Source organism: Sabethes cyaneus, chromosome 2, assembly GCF_943734655.1.
Source record: "Sabethes cyaneus chromosome 2, idSabCyanKW18_F2, whole genome shotgun sequence".
NCBI lineage: Eukaryota > Metazoa > Arthropoda > Insecta > Diptera > Culicidae > Sabethes > Sabethes cyaneus.
In genome coordinates this window covers 132,516,113-132,533,679 of record NC_071354.1, presented here as the reverse complement: position 1 = coordinate 132,533,679, position 17,567 = coordinate 132,516,113, and the positions used below count along the sequence as shown (strand labels likewise).

Genomic DNA, 17,567 nt, shown 5'->3' with positions numbered 1-17,567 from the left:
CAACACATCTTGTGATTCCAAATCGTTGTAATTTGGCCGAGTAACAATGCCAACGAAATTTGAACAAGATTTTTCGACGATAAATCGTGCTTTATATTTTGTTCCTTGGACGCCAGTCCATGGTTCGTCGGCTATGTTAGTTTACCAAGCTTTATGTGATTACAGAGCAAAGATAAAGACTGGTCGACTAGACTAGTAAACTACGAAGGCACCGTTGTTGGCTTCGACCGATCTCGCCATTTACCAGTAAACTGTGTACACTATGTACAACAGTAGCAGTATCATAAAAACAAAAATAATCCGTTCATCTCTTTTCGCAAATATAGGAACTAACGTGGTCAAGCAAAGTGTATCCAGGATAAAATTAAAATGATAAAACGATTACTTTTGGCTGATGTTGCTCGGAGCAGGACTAAAACGAAATATAGCGTTGTTAATCCAATCTCAGGGCCTAGTTGAGGAAAAAATGTAAAAAGTGTTATGAGTTATATTTCAGTGTTGGATATAACAAATACATTTTTGGTTTGCTGGAAACCTAATAAAGTTTTGAATTGTGCAATAACGCGTCCTGACATTCGGAACAGAATAAGAAAAATCGCAGTGAAGGTGCTATATAAAAGATTGAATTATGATAAATATTGTTTTTCAATTGAGATTATCGCGAAACTTGAACTGCCTATTTCAAAGCTGGATCATAGTGCTGTGTGTTCTACAAGGAATGCCGTTGCTGAAAACCGGTATGTATGGAAAACAAACTTTTATATACAAACAAAAAATTGTGATGCAGAGTTTATTGATTTTTTAAATTTTAGGTTTGTGCTTTATAAATATTTCATTTCATATTTTCATTTAGAATTTTATAGATATCTTTTAATTACAATTTTCTGAACAATGAAGAAAGTAGAAAAAAAAATTCCTAACAAGCAAAGCAATAGTGGGTTGACAAACGATCGGCACACTATCATCTATGAATGGTGTTGTTTACAGACTTTATGAGTAAAAGACATTTCCAATCTAATTACACTCAAGCGGCTTTTCACGCGAAGGATACCTTCCGCGTAAATCAAAATCGCGTAAATTCTGAAATTCGCGTTAAAATTGTCGTGTAAAAAACAAACCGCGTAAAAAGCGACTTCAGTGTACACTCAAGTACTTTTTTTACACGGTTTAGTGTTTTGAGTATTAAGAACGGGGTAACTTAGAGACCATTAATTTATTTCTCAATACATTTGGGAGTAGCTCGACATTCCTCACGTAGATTGTAAATAGTTGCCTAGCTGCACCGTTTTCGAGTAATCGAAAAAAACAAACCGTGTAAAAAAGACTTGAGTGTATACTATTGTAATAGTAGAAAATAGAATAATAATAAGGATGTCACTCTAAAATAACTTTTGATTATTTCACTGACTTTGTTTAGGGGAAAACTCAATTGTCTTGAAATTAAAATTACGTACAGCTTCACAATGATACTATCATCAAACAGTAGTTGAAGATAGAATTAACAAAAGGGCGAATGTAACAAGCGTAAACAAACCGAGTGAGGGTTGATTTTCCTATGCTGGTCCAGAAAAAAATAAATAACGCCCGTTTTGTTTACATTTGCGACATTCGCCCTTTTGTTAATTCTATCTAGAGTTGTTCCGTACGGAAATAACCTAATTATTATATCCAGTTGCCTGAGAGTGTAACCGTAGAAAACTGGATATCCAAACCACTAAATTGTATATAAGTAGTAGTTGACATCGGGTAAATTTCATCAGTTTGTTCCGAAGGTCGATTTTCAGGCCTTTTGGCCTGGAACCGGGACGAAACTGAATCGGACCGGATCAAAACGAGATTTAGAATATTCGTTTGGATTTTTAACTCGAACGGATCGAACCAGAACTCGGACTTCAATTTTCGTCCCGATGTAGATCATTAGGTTTTGGTGCTGATACCGATGACATCAATCAAGTGCATTCATTTGTTCGCAGCTGATTTTGTGTTATTCCAAGTAAATAATCCTGTACGCTTTTTCCATAATTAAATGTAAACCATACTGTCGTTTGTTGGTCATAAATCAGTGGTAAGAGACGTGAACAACAAAATGATTGAAATAAACGGCCACGTGAACAGGCATATATACATATATGCATATTTCAAACGAAGTATTTTCGATCCTTTTGTTTGCGTATTAATTAAATTTATATGAATAACAATATGTATTTATGATGACAATAAATTGGAGAAGCTTGTGTTGTAAGTTATATGAATTCAATAGCTTCAATTTTTTTGCCGGTTTTTCAAAAAATTTTGATTTAAAGTTGCTAGAAGCCGGTTCTAAAACTTAACAAAGTGACATTCCACGGCCCTGATAAAATATTCGACCTGAGAATAATATAATTGAGCCTCCCAACGTATTGTTATTCCATGTGACACATTCTACATGGTGGTACAGGCGACGTTTGAAACGTTTTTGCTCATCTTACGAATTTAGTTTTCTTTATTTCATGTTGGCCGCTCTAAACCCTGAGCACCTAGTTGAGTTAAACCCATAATATTTTATCTAATAATATCTAATCTAATTTAACAATCGAATCTATCAGTAATCTGATTGAGTAATATTTCCACTGTTAAAAAAAAATCGTGTAGATATAACGTAAGGTATGTAATTTATATCGAAAAAAAAGTTTTTAAAAAAATGTATGGGTCTTTCCGAATATTATAAACAAGAAAAATGAAGATCTTGTCTAAACGAGGCGTAAGTAGCGTTACTAAGAGAAAGATTTGGAGGTTATTTACGACTAATGCCAGGAACTTTTAATGGCAGTTGAAGTATATTATAAAATATAATTGAATTTTTTGCTAAAACATTTGAACGGCTTTTAAATTAGGTTGCAATCATAGGCTTGAAAAATCACACAAACGAAACATATAATTCAAGACCTATTTGTTGATCGGACGAATAATACGTACTTTCGGTGCCTCGCCGACCCGCAGGTATAAAATATACTCCAAAGTGGTTCTCAGCCTCTTATCCAGCAGCTTCTATGTCCCATCTCCTCGTGGTCCGGCAGGTTCTTTAGCGTTCACGCGTGTAGCGCGACTGCCGTATTAGACGCACGTACGTAAGATACTATAGTGTGTTAGCTGTCGAGTTGTCGCAGATACCTGCCTTTATGCTAACGGCCTTCGCTACAATGCTACAACGTACTTTTAAGTGCGAGTTGTTTGATATGCCGCCATTTGTCACCTTAGGAAATATTGAAGCTCAAAGTAGTACTATTTCTCATCAAAAATGCTCAAAATCTCCAAGACTTAAGAAAATCGCGTATAATAATGTTCTACAAAAACGTTTATTTTAGCAAAATAAACAACTTTCTAGAACACTATGAACATGTAAAAGTTGACCAGAATAAGTCAGGGTTTAAAAACTGTTTTAAAGGGTTTGTCCACGAATAACGCTTCATAGACAATTTCCATGAAAAGATACAAGTATGGTGTCTTTGACAAAGTTTTTTGTATTGATATTTACTACAACTTTGCCAAAAGTACCAAACCTGTATCTCGAATATACGAGAAAATAAATTTCGTATCTCACTTTCAAGGAAATTAATCACCCAAAGATTTCTCTCACAAGAAGGGGCTTGTTATACCAAGAAATGTTCCCAAAGACATTATATGCGAAAAGCTTTTCGTTTTCGCGCAATATCATACGATCACGTATTTCGCTTTTTGGACCACTGTGCATCATACTGCTCCGCGCATGATTAGCTTTTTTGAGTCGGCAGGCTTCTCTCTAGCCTTCTGCCAAACTCGTGCATGCTATGCAGCTTACTTTCGGCAAGAATACGTCTGCGTATTTCTCTGCTGCAGTTGTTATCCGATGTATATGAATTCGTCCACCGCCTTGAACTCCCCATCGATTACCACACTATTGCCTATGCGAGCTCGATCGCGCTCGGCTCCTCCTGCTAACAGGTACTCGGTTTAAGACGTAATCACCAGTAATCCAACCTTTACTGCTTCGCGTTTCAGTTTGGTATTCTGCTCAATAACCGCCTGGAACGTCCGTCCGACAATGTTCACGGCGTCAACAAAACAGGAAAAATCGTTAGATTTATTGAAGATCGTGCCCCATATGCTAAAACCCGCACGTTTCGTAATACCCTACAGCGCGATGTTGAACATGAGACAGGACATACCATCGCCTTGTCGACGCAGGGGATGTGTTTCAAACGGGCTTGGGTGCGTTATCAAATCCTCACACACCATACATCGTGGCCTTTCAATCTTGTCAGCTTCCCGGGAAAGCGGTTTTTATTCATAATTTTCCGTAGCTCTTCACGGTTGATAGCATCGCAGCCGGCCTTAAGATCTATGAAAAGGTGGTGCGTAGGGACTTGGTATTCGCGGCGCTTTTGGAAGATCTGCTGCAGCACATAGATTTGGTCCGTTGTCGATCGCCCGTCTACAACTCCGGCATGATAACTTCCTACGAATCTACTTGCAAGTGGCGATACACGGCTTAAGATGATCTGAAAAAGTTAATGGTGATCGCTCGATAGTTTTCACATTAAAACTTGTCGCCCTTCGTGTATATTGGGTATATTACTCCCTTCTTCTACTCCTCCGGTAGCTGCTCTGTTTTCCAGATTCTGACTATCAGCCGGTGTAGAAAGGTAGCCAAACTATGCGGGTCCATCTTGATAAGGTCTGCAGCGAAGTCATTTTTGCCAGTTGCCTTGTTGTTCTTGAGCTGCTTGAGTTCATCCGACAAGATCCTTCCGTCTTTATCTCGACATGTTTCGGCTCGCGGCGCAAAGCCTTTGTAGGATACTTTCAATTTCTTGTAAATTTACATGTTTCCTGAGAACGATACAGCTCTTTCATGTCCTCGCACTCCATTTCTTCCAGGTGGCACTTTTCATTCATTTTTTTCATTTTTGTCTATATCGTTCCACGTTTTGACGGGTTCCCTGCTGCAGCATCGATACCAGCCCTGTATTCTTCTCATCTAACATCCTCTCGCATCACTCGTCGAACCAGTTGTTATGTCGACTCCTCTCAGTAAATCCAATGGGCCCTTCTACTGCGCCGTTGATGGATGCTTTAACGCTATCCCAGCAGTCCTTGAGAGGAGCTCCGCATAGCTCTCCCTCACCCGGCAGCGCACCATCAAGGCGTTGTGCACACTCAGTAGTGACCTTAGGTATCTTGAGTCGTTCCGTGGCGGGCGACGCTACGGAATGTTGGTAACAACGGAATTTGGCGCACTTTAACCATCAAAAGGCAGTGGTCAGAATCGATGTTTACGCCACAATGGGTTCTAAAGTCGATAATATCCGTCACTTCTTAGGTGTGGGCTATGCACGTTGATACTGCTAATGTTGAAGAAACGGCCTCTAAACCTCAACATGCACGTACGGCTGTCGATTGGGCACCTCCCAATCAAACGCTTTTGCATGTCGCCCGTCACAATAAAAGCTCGTCCCAGCTCGTGTGTATTGTCTGGTAAATGGTGTATCCATTTCTGTATGAATGTACCGTAGACTCCTTCCAGCAAACATCCTGCAGTGCTACAATGTCGAACTTGCGGGCCCTCAACAAGTCGTAAAGGGTGCGTGTACTTTCCAGAAAATTGAGAGACTTGCAGTTCCATGTTCCAAGCATCCAATCGTTAGTCCTTTTTCGTTACCTTGGTCTATGCCGAGTGTTCCGATCCTTATTTACATTATTTTCTTCCTGTACTCGTATGTTTTACGGATGGCTTGTAAGATCTGCGCCAACCCCCTGTGTCGCCGGAGGACCATCGTGACAGTATTGTTTAGCGTCCCACGCTGACACGAGGACGATGATTCCCTCTTCCCTGTCAGTATACAACCTTAGTTTCCACCGGGGTTGGTTACCCGATCTCCGCTAGGGTTCCTCGTATTTCGGCACGGTACTACGAGGAGGTAGGATTAGGAGTTACTGGATAAGAGGCTGAGAACCACTATGCGGTTTGTTTTACGCATTATCCAGCGGTTTACCAACCTAAGTCTAAAGTCATCGAATTGATCTTGACAAAATATTAAACGTTAATCAGCACAATGGTTGAGTATTGTGGATTGAAACATTTCCGCCGATATGTTCCTAACACATATTTCGCAAAAAATCTAGGATTTCGGCAGAGCGCCATTTCTGGTTTAGCGTAGAATTAGCAGGGTAGGGTAGTGAAGCAGAGTAACAGTGGACGTTAACTGAGCTACTAATGAGCTAACAGCATTGTAGCACCGTAAATACAATAGCTACAACAAAACTTTTTTCAAAAAACTAACTTAAACAACAAAACAATTTATTCAAAAAAATTGTAGCTACTCAAAGTGCTTGAACTTTCCCTGCACCAAATTGGTTTGCTATGTGTAGTACAATAAATTTGATTAGGATTTAATTTGCATTTTATTGTCGAAAGTCACCTGAAAATGATTGCAATAAAATTGATTCACTCTATTTTCCACTCCCGAACATGATTCACTCCACTTTCCAAGAAAATATCAAGGATCTTTGCTTTATGCTTTACGGGTTGCGCAAACTGCGCAATAAAAATATTGCGCGAATTTTCCCTTTTTTACTTTTGAAGAAGATAGGACATCTCGAACAAAATGATTTACCTCAGAATTTTTCTAAGTATTTTACGTGCCTTATTTCAATTTTGTAATATATATCGAATTGGAAAAATATTTGGATAGAGCGTTAGATATGAAAAACAAGAACAAGAGAAATTGGACTATTTCCTACCTGGTGTTCCTCCAGATAATTATTTTGGCATGAAAATTGAAATTTGAGCTACTTTTGAGTGCGCTTTGTGTGTGAAAAAAATGTCACCAGCATGATCGCATCGTTTTTACGATGTTGCCCGTTAGAGGGCTAACTTGCTGTTTCTGCAGTCTTACTGATGATTTTTAGTTAGTCAATTGGAAAATGCCTTCCTTATTGAACGCAGCTAGGGATAACTAACGCAAGATGCGTTTCAATTAGCAATCCTTTGATTAAGTATGTGAAAGAAAGGATGTGTGCTACACATTCGGCGTATTTCGGAACTGATTCGGATGACATACTGGCTGGTTCAGAGTTGATGAAAGCTTTCAATTTAATTTGAAATTAGGTGTGGCATAAAGCAGTCTTCATTGGAATCAATGCTGTAAGAATTCTACATAGGGCAAAGAGTGTGCGCATCTCGTTGGAAACAAGTGGAATCACACGGAATTACATCACGTTCCCCGGTATTGTCTCTTGTATCACCATGGATTCGAAGAGAAAGCTTTTAGCATCGCAGCAGTTAAATACTCGACGGCGCCCAGGAACTACCAGCCTATCCCATTAATTATGTAACTAAAACGAAATCTGTTTTTTGTCTTCGAAGTGCAGGGATTCAGTTGTGTCTTCTCCAAATGATTACGTGCGGAAAATTGCCGGCTAGACCATATCGTACATTCAACCCAGATGCTTTCCATGACGGTTATGATTACATTAACAAGTTGCAATTGGCACATGCTTCTGGCGACTGTTCGCGTATTTTGCCTCATATTACATATTTTGTCTACATTCGCGAGCACTCCCACGACAGATAATGGAAAGAAGCACAGAAAGTTGCGCTTCTTTCCTGCGGAAAATAATTTCCAAGTCAAATAAACAGTAGATGTAGCATAACAAACCGTATATCTGGGTTCGTTTCTGCTGACAATGACAGTTACATAATTTATTGCAGAGAAAGCATAGTTTGGGGTTTCCTTTGACATCAGACCTACGTCTCGCTGTTCATTCACATTAGATTATGTCTCATTATGGTTTCATACCGAGATGTAATGAAAATGCGTCAGATTTGAATCTTATTGAATATTGGCTTTCGCGGGGAAAGCTTTAAGTAATATGAAACTGGTTGGCATTGATAAAATGCGGGTGAATATCTTTCATCGCATTATTTAACGGTTGTAGAAATCTCGTTGTGAACAGTCCTATTTTAACTTATATCTGACTGTATAAAGCTGTATATGATACAAAATAAATTGTGACATTAAAATAAAAACTATAGCTCACCTAAAGAATATACGTATACAATGTCGACCAGACGCTGAAGTAACATCAATACCATATTCGCCTATTGTTATTTCAATAGATTTAATTTACTTGCCATTATCATTCATCTTTTATCAGTGTTTACATTCCGTTGTTCTGACTAATCCATTTTCCAATTAAACATTATTGAAAGCTGGTAGAAGAGAATAACATGGAATGGTATTCAATATTGGAATAAAATCCTTACTGATAAAGTAAAACAGAGGGTAAAGTGCAAATGCCAATGTTTTAAAATAAATAACTTTGACAACTAGATAAATTGCATGGGGATTGTACTTCTCACTTATTTTAGTCATCACATACAAACATCATGTGGCTCCAGCAAGCCACTGTAGTTTTCCTAGCCGTCATTGAAAGCAATGCAAGCAATTCTGCTATTGGTTACGATGTTTGTGTGCACATATTATGCATGAAGTGTCAGAGTTGACAGTGAATAAATTATATTCTGTCGTTTGAAGCTGTTCTTTCAAGCTTGTCAACTTCAATAATCCAAAGCCAAAATGCCGGACGTCTGACGACGGCTTTGGTGCTCCGGGAATGTGAGAAAGGGTGTTATGAAGACGATTACAAGAATGCGTAGTCTACGTGCAGACATCCCACAACTCAAAGCATTTTGGTCTACATTTCTCATATTGCTTTCTCATCCGTATCTCCATCCGGACAACAATTTATATTTGTTTTCTATAAGAACGGTAGACATTGGTACTCCTGCAGGAGAATGAAAATGCCGAGAAGTCAAGTCTGAAGCAGCGAAGCCATGGGAAATAATGTGAATTCTACAGAAGGAAATTTGCCCTCGGAGAATGTGAAAGAGCAAAATGCGTATGAAAATTAATAGACTAGAAAATAATAAATGGAATAAAGTTACCCATTGTGACTTCTGACGACACCCAGCACAGTAAGAGCATGCACATAGGTAAATGGTGGTTTTGGCAGGTCTTGTGTATTAGATAATTAAATTCAATTTTTCATTGTGAATTGTGTAAATTGGTCTTTGATATTCTTGCTGAAACTGTGCGAATTGGTTTATATCCAAAGTGGCATAGTGAGCATTATGTATTTTTTCATGTACATGTGAAAGAATGAACATCCAAAGACTATGGAAATAAATATAATAAATTCTAAAGAAATACTATAAATACTACATATAAATACATTGGTAACCCCATTTTGTTTTTCTACGATTTTATCTACCCTCAATTTTGTTTACTCCCAATTTTATGAGGTTGTTTTTTTATTTTGTCACGTCACGTTACGATTTCAGGTTGTCGAAATAAACTGTTTTTCTGGTTGGATTTCATACGTTGATGCTTTTATGACGTGTTTCGTGCAATGGTGCAGCATTAATTGGACTATAGGGAGCGAATTTATTTTGTGCATTATCATACAGATTTGAGCCAGAGTCCCAGAATTCCATAAAATTTTGAATACATGAATTTTCAACTTTTTTAAACTGTCAGGTTCCTTGGCGAATAGCGGCCCCGTTTCAACGAGAATTACTCATCGTCTAGTCCTAGTGATATAAATTGCAGTTTTTAGCATTCTTGAGCCGCGACCAGGAAACTCGACTTTCCTAAATATTTATCAATTTGCCTTTTCCCGGAAGAGTAAATGCTTCATGTGTTAAATGAAAAATCTTGTTCTAAGACTTGATCTTAGAGCTTAACTAAGCCAAGATGAGAGTCGTAATCACCGCTTTCCATCTCCGGTGAAGCGTGTTGGTTCAACCAATTACGCAACAAGGCCATCTGATATTTTGTAGTCTAATATCAAGTTTTGTTGCGCTCATCCAACTTTGTAATTCCCCGCATATTTACCCAGTACGAGTATAATTCGTTCGACTAGTTTTGTTCTTGACACACTGGATGATAGCTGGGCGCTACCAAGCCAAACGTCACGACACCAGTCAGATGTTTGCTTTAGAGCTGAAACTTCACTTGTTTTGGAATAACCTCAAATTTCTTCGGAGAAATGAACCGATCCATGTAGTTGTTGCTGAACAGCTTTGCATCAGAGAACAGGATTATCAGGCCACTCGTAGTTCTTTTACCTAATGTTTCACTCTAGTTCTGAAGGATGAGTACAAGTCTATTTTGTTGATTCTTTGCATGGATTTTTCGGAAATTTTGACTTCCTTGGCAAGTTCCCTATGGAACGTACGGGTCGCGACTAATCTTTGGACTAACTGATTTGATGACGTTTGGCGTGCGTGAAAACTGCGCCCACTACCTCCACTACCCTGCTTTAATCACTTCTTTGGCATTCAATTTCACAAATTTGTAATAAAACTACAGGGATCCCTCGATATAAGACCTCCAGATAAAACAATTCGATATAAGACAATTTTTGTCTTATATGATTATATATTATATGAAGATGTTCATTATTTTAAAATAACCTTAAAAATTGTAAGAAACTAATAGTTCAAACAATAGTTAATAATTCAAAAACGATATAATTCATGTTTCGATATAAGACAACTTTTTATATATTCCTAGCTGGCCCGACAAACTTCGTATTGCCACAAATTAATTTGTGTTGTACATAAATCATGAATCTTGATCTTTGTCACAATCTTGAGTTTTGCAAGTTTCTGAGGAGTTCAACCTTAGATGATTCATTTTGGCAGTTACGTAACTATGAAAGCATCCCAGGTAACCAATAAGCATCACCAATTCCATTCAAATGTAGGCCAATAAGCATTTAAGTCGCCTTAAATGCTACTTAAATGCTATTTTGGCAAAATATACAGCTGCTTTACTGATAACCTTCTTATAGTGCTGACAATGCTAATTTACAGCTAATTACCGACACGAAGAATATGAATACAATTTTGGATGCCAATTTATAACACCTTTGCAGTCAAAAAGCTAATACACAAAAACGTGCAGTATAAAATGCCAGATATGCTGATTTGCAGCTTATGTTAATGCTTATTAGTTATCAGGAATGGGTAGTTTAATATACAAATTTGCAATTTTTCCTCACAGTAAAGTAGAAAACGACTCCCCTATCCCCTCATTGCATAGCCAGAAAGCGGATAGTAATATTCGCCATGATTGTACAACATTTCGCCGAATATCATTTTGCGAAAAACCTTAAGCAGAATGTACCACGGAAAACTTTTTCGTGGAAAGCACCATTTCGCGATCCTCTCCTTACTCGCTGTCGCTCGTTCCAGGAAACCCAGGTAGACCTAGGAAAACAAATAAATCTAGACAGTAGTGATTTTTGCGGGGAGTTGCCTCCCCCCAGTGGGCGGCGCTTCCAAAGGCGGGTCGCCGGCAACACTCGCGGCCGTCTCATCCTGAATGATTTAGTGTTACTATAGATAGTTATTGTGGTCTTGTGTTAGATTAGTTTTTGCAAAAATTTCTTTTTTATTTGTATGAGAGTCCATGTCCCCCTACCACAGGTGTGAGAAGTCTCTAACTATCATAAAATAAATTGAAGACTCCAAAATCTCCCACATGCTAAATTTGGTTCCATTTGCTTGATTAGTTCTCAAGTTATAAGGAAGTTTGAATTTCATTTGTATGGGAGCTCCCCCTCCTAAACAGGGGAGGGGTCTTGATTCATCATAGAAAAAATGTCTGCCCCCTAAAAGCCCCACATGCCAAATTTGGTTCCATTTGCCTGATTAGTACTCAAGTTATAAGGAAATTTGTATTTCATTTGTATGGAAGCCTCCCCTCTTAAAGGGTAGATGGGTCATAACTCGCTTTCTAAAGAGGAGAGGGGTCTTAATTCACCATAGAAAAAAATCTCACCTCCAAAACCACTTACATGTCTAATTTGGTTCCATTTGATAGAATAATTCTCGAGTTATGAGGAAATTTGTTTTTCATTTGTATAGGAGCCCCCCCTCCTAAAGTGGGGAGGGGTCCTAATTCATCATAGAATATATTCTTGCCTACAAAAATACCCACATGCTAAATTTGGTTTCATTTGCTTGATTAGTTCTCGAGTTATGAGGAAATTTGTATTTCATTTGTATAGGAGCCCCCCCTTCTAAAGTGGGAAGGGTCCCAATTCACCATAGAAAATATTCTTGCCCTAGAAAACTTTCACATGCCAAATTTGGTTCCAATTGCTTGATTAGTTCTCGAGTTATGAGGAAATTTGTTTTTCATTTGTACAGGAGCCCCCCTCTTAAAGTGGGGAGGGGTTCTATTTCACCATAGAAAATATTCTTGCCCTCGAAAACCTTCACATGCCAAATTTGGTTCCATTTGCTTGATGAGTTCTCGATTTATGAGGAAATTTGAATTTCATTTGTATGGAAGCCCCCCCCTCTTAAAGGGGAGAGGAGTCATAATTTTCCTTCTAAAGAGGGGAGGCGTCTCAATTTATCGTAGAATAAAGTCTTGTCACCAAAGACACCCACATGCCAAATTTTGTTCTGTTTGCTTGATTAGTACTCGTGTTATCCATAAATTTGTGTTTCATTTGTATGCGAGCCCCCCCCTCTTAGTGGGGGGAGGGGTCTCTAACCATCACTGAAACCTTTCCTGGCCCCAAAAGCCTCTACATGCAAATTTTCATGCCGATTGATTCAGTAGTTTTTGATTCTATATGGAACATCCCGACAGACAGACAGAAATCCATTTTTATATATACGATTACTAGCTGACCCGACAAACTTCGTATTGCCACAAATTAAACTGTGTTGTACATAAATCGTGAATCTCGGATGACCTTTCTCACAATCTTGAGTTTGCAAGTTTCTGGGGAGCTCATAGGTGTTTTAATATACAAATTTTCCTCACAGTAAAGTAGAAAACAACTCCCCCCATTGCTTAGCCTGATAAAATAAAGCGGATAGCATTTAAATATTCGCCATCATTACAAACCATTTCGCCGAATACCATTTTGCGGAACACCAATTATCGGTTGACCATAACGCGGAATATAGAGTTTCGCAGAATACCATTTCGCGAAAAACCTTTCGCGGGATGTACCATTTCGCGGAAAATCTTTTCGTAGAAAGTACCATTTCGCAGGGGTGACCCAACTGAAGGAAAGTAATAGAGGTCAGTAGATCTAGGAAAATAAATAAACCTAGATAGAGGTGATCTCTACGGGGGGCTGCCCCCGCAGCGGCCGTCGCTTCCGACGGCAGGTCACCGGCAACACTCGCGGCCTGTGGCCGTCTCGCGCTGAATTATCTAATGTTACTATTGATAGTTTTTGGTGGTCTTTTTATTGATTAATGTTTTATGAAAGAGTCTAAAATTTCTGGAGTTCGATTAGTTTTTGAGTTACGCAAAAATTTCTGTTTTATTTGTATGCTAGTGTGGTATGCTACCACAGGGGTGAGGGGTCTCAAACCATCATTAAAAAAATCCATTCTCCAAAACCCCCCACATGCCAAATTTGGTTCCATTTGCTTGATTACTTTTCGAGTTATGAGGAAATTTGTATTTCATTTGTATGGGAGCCCCCCCTCCTAAAGTGGGGAGAGGTTTCAGTTCACCGTGGGAAAAAAATCTTGTCTCCAAAAACACCCACAAGTCAAATTTTCTTCCATTTGCTTGATTAGTGCTCGAGTTATGCAGAAATTTGTGTTTCATTTGTATGGGAGCCCCCCTCTTAGTGGAAGGAGGGGTCTCTAACCATCATACGAACCTTGCCTGGCACCAAAAACCCCTACATGCAAATTTTCACGCCGATCGGTTCAATAGTTTTCGATTCTATAAGGAACATAAAGCAGACAGAATTTTTTTTTTGCATAGATTTGTATAGGAACCCCCCCTCTTAGTGGAGGTAGGTGACTTTTGCCTTCTAGAGAACCTTCCGTAGCCCCAAAAACCCCTACATGCAAATTTTCACGCCGATCGGTTCAGTAGTTTTCGATTCTAAAAGGAACATACGGACAGACAGACAGAAATCCTTTTTTATAGGCATAGATTTGTATGGGAGCCCCCCCTCTTAGTGGGGGGAGGGGTCTTTTGCCATCGAGAGAACCTTCCCTAGCACCAAAAACCTCTACATGCAAATTTTCACGCCGATCGGTTCAGTAGTTTTCGATTCTATAAGGAACATACGGGCAGACAGACAGAAATCCATTTTTATAGGCATAGACTAGCTGACCCGACAAACTTCGTATTGCCACAAATTAACCTGTGTTGTACATAAATCATGAATCTCGGATGATCTTTGTCACAATCTCGAGTTTTCCAAATTTCTGAGGAGTTCAACCTTAGATGATTCATTTTGGCAGTTACGTAACTATGAAAGCATCCCAGGTAACCAATAAGCATCACCAATGCTATTCAAATATAGGCCAATAAGAATTTAAGTCGCCTTAAATGCTACTTAAATGCTGTTTTGGCAAAATATACAGCTACTTTATTGATAACCTTCTTATAGCGCTGACAATGCTAATTTACAGCTAATTACCAACTCGAAGAATTGAATACAATTTTGGATGCCAATTTACAACACCTATGCAGTCAAAAAGATATCATACAATAACGTGCAGTATAAAATGCCAGATGCGCTGATTTGCTGCTTACGTTAAGGCTGGAATGGGTAGTTTAATATACAAATTTGCAATTTTTCCTCACAGTAAAGTAGGAAACAACTCCCCTGTCCCCTCATTGCATAGCCAGAAAGCGGATAGTAATATTCGCCATGGTTGTACAACATTACGCCGAATATCATTTTGCGAAAGACCTTAAGCGGAATGTACCATTTCACGGGAAACTTTTTTGTGGAAAGTACCATTTCGCGATCCTCTACTTACTCGCTGTCGCTCGTTGCAGGAATCCAGGTAGACCTAGGAAAATAATTAAACCTGTGATTTCTGCGGGGAGTTGCCTCCCAACAGTGGGCGGTGCTTCCGACGGCGGGTCACCGGCAACACTCGCGACCGTCTCGTCCTCAATGATCTAGTGTTACTACACTCAAGCACTTTTTTTACATGGTTTGTTGTTTCGAATATTGAGAACGGGGCTATTTAGGGACCATTCATTTATTTCTCAATACGTTTGGGAGAGGCCCGACATTCGTCACGTATTTTGTAAATGGTCCCTAAATTGCACCGTTCTTGAGTAATCGAAAAAAACAAACCGTCTAAAAAAAGACTCGAGTGTATAGATAGTTTTTGTGGTCTTGTTATTGATTAATGTTTTATGGAAGAGTCTCGAATTTCTCGAGTTCGATTAGTTTGTGAGTTTCGCAAAAATTTCTGTTTTATTTGTATGAGAGTCCATATCCCCCTACCACAGGGGTGAGAGGTCTCTAACTATCATAAAATAAATTCAAGACTCAAAAATCTCCTACATGCTAAATTTGGTTCCGTTGGCTTGATTAGTACTCAAATTATAAGGACATTTGTATTTCTTTGGTATGGGAGCCCCCCCTCTTAAAAGGAGAAGGGGTCGTAATTCACCATAGGAAAAATTTCTGCCATCTAAAACTCCCACATGCCAAATTTGGTTCCATTTGCTTGATTAGTTCTCGAGATAAGAGGAAATTTGCATTTCATTTGTATGGAAGGCCACCCTCTTAAAGGGGAGATGGGTCATAACTTGCTTTCTAAAGAGGAAGGGGTCTCAATTCACCAAAGAAAAAAACTTGCCTCCAAAACTACTTACATTGTAGCATTACCACTATTTAGAATTAATTTAGAATCAAAAATTTTAAATATTACTACTGTTACGATTATTTCATCGAGCAACCCCTCGGCTTGCTTCGAATGAAAGCTTTTTGGATATTTAATCTCACACTCTCAAGAGAGTGAGTGAGTGCCATTGAGCACCTTGCGCATGAGCGCCGGTCTAAAAGTTGAGTTACGCGCCCACTAGAACTCGGTGACGGGTTGAAAGCTTGATATGGGAGTAAATGAGTTAACCCTTGTTCGGCACTGGCCTAGGAAAAGGGGAAAGCATGAGGAAGAATTTTTGTTTCGGGATTTCAAAGAGAAACGGTTCGGTCGAATCTGAACTTCGGATGTAAGAAATCAATGCTTTGGGGATACTTTAAGGGGACGGCTCCTTCAACCAACTTGTTCGGTAGAACTGTCGTAAACATTTCGTAAATGATTACGTAGTTCCGGAACCGAAGATTTCTATGATTATCATTTATCTGAGGGAAACTAAGCTTGACTCGATCACTTTGTCTTGGATCGTGGAAAAGATAGGATCGGTTACAATTTTCGTTTAGCGCCGCGGTGTATTTTTTGAGGTAGATTTTGAGTCGTGAAATTATTTAGCACAGTGTACCTTAAAGTAGCTTTCTTTCCCAGATTAGATTAGCTAGATAGGCTCGCAGTGCGTGAAAAGTTTGAGAAGATATCGTGCTTAATCGAATTAGAACAAGAGATTCTATCCGCTGCAGTTTCCCGATACACCGCACTCAACGGACCAACCGCATTCCACTCCACTTTCTATTGGCAAATTTCCCGGCACAACCTCACGTGGCCGGTAGAGGGACGTTCGTCAACTCGTCGCTAGGCAGGGAGCAGCATATCAAACAGCATCGCCAAATCTCCGCTGGAAGTTACATCGCAGCATCGCATCGGAATCCAGCAACGCATAAATCCATGGTTACAAATTATGTGAGTACGTTCCAAACTTCTTTACTCCCGCCATGCGCATGGTCGATTAGTGGTACCGTACCGTACCTCCCCCACTGAGTGCCGAGCTGGGCCAGTGGGCAAAGCCACCCACATGAAAATCCGTCTCAGTTAACATCGCCTGAGTTCGAACCGCATTCGTCAACGGTTCTCTTTTTGCTCACCGTTTTGACCCGATACGAAACATCGCCGAGTTACTCTTTTGAACGGCACTGAAAGATGTTGAACTAACCGTAAAGTAGTGTGCACACTAGAAGCTGTTCTTTGTTCCCGTTATCGATCGATCGAATTAGATTTCTGAATTAAATTGAATGAACAATCAAATCCTAGGTCAGCGAAATGATCGCTGAAGTCTGCAAGCACGTTTTACCGCACTCACCGCACTCAGCACGCAAGAAGATAGCATGTCGACAGTATAGCTTTATGATAGTCTCTGGGAAAGGAAAGTGATATGTACTGGCCGTAGCCTAGTCAGTAAGCGCGCAAGACTGTGATAACGAAAATAGTAAGAGTTTTAGATGATATTTTGATAGGGTCTGGGTTCGAACCCCGTATGATGAAACCAAGCAAATGTATTTTTTTTCGCTGCTAAATAAATCCTATAGGTTATTATCGATTGTTTTAGATCTAAAGAAATAGCTTTTTGGTATTTCCTGGAGAGAAAAATTTCACGATTCCCGTTTTATTTTCTCGTCGTGTTTTATGCTTTACGTTGAAAGCGGGCAGGGTTGGCCTAATCTCTTTCAGCCCCCGTCTCTATTTTGAAGCGCTTTCGGGTGAAGTGCAGGCGAGACTTGTCCCGGTGATGAGAAATTATATATATCTTGTGTAGAGTCGAAGGAACCAAACCGATATATTTTGTGTTGCGGTTTGTCATCTCGGGCAGGTT

At 39.3% G+C, this 17,567-nt stretch overlaps 1 protein-coding gene across 1 annotated transcript in view; it reads left to right on the top strand.

Moving 5' to 3' along the window:
- The first annotated feature begins 628 nt into the window (after window positions 1-628).
- The window catches only part of LOC128736015 (uncharacterized), a 78,909-nt gene continuing 61,970 nt past the window's right edge, over window positions 629-17,567 (top strand). Inside the window, exon 1 of the mRNA XM_053830500.1 lies at window positions 629-737. Within this exon, the coding sequence (XP_053686475.1) occupies window positions 629-737 (109 nt within the window). The remainder of the gene's footprint in view (window positions 738-17,567) is intronic.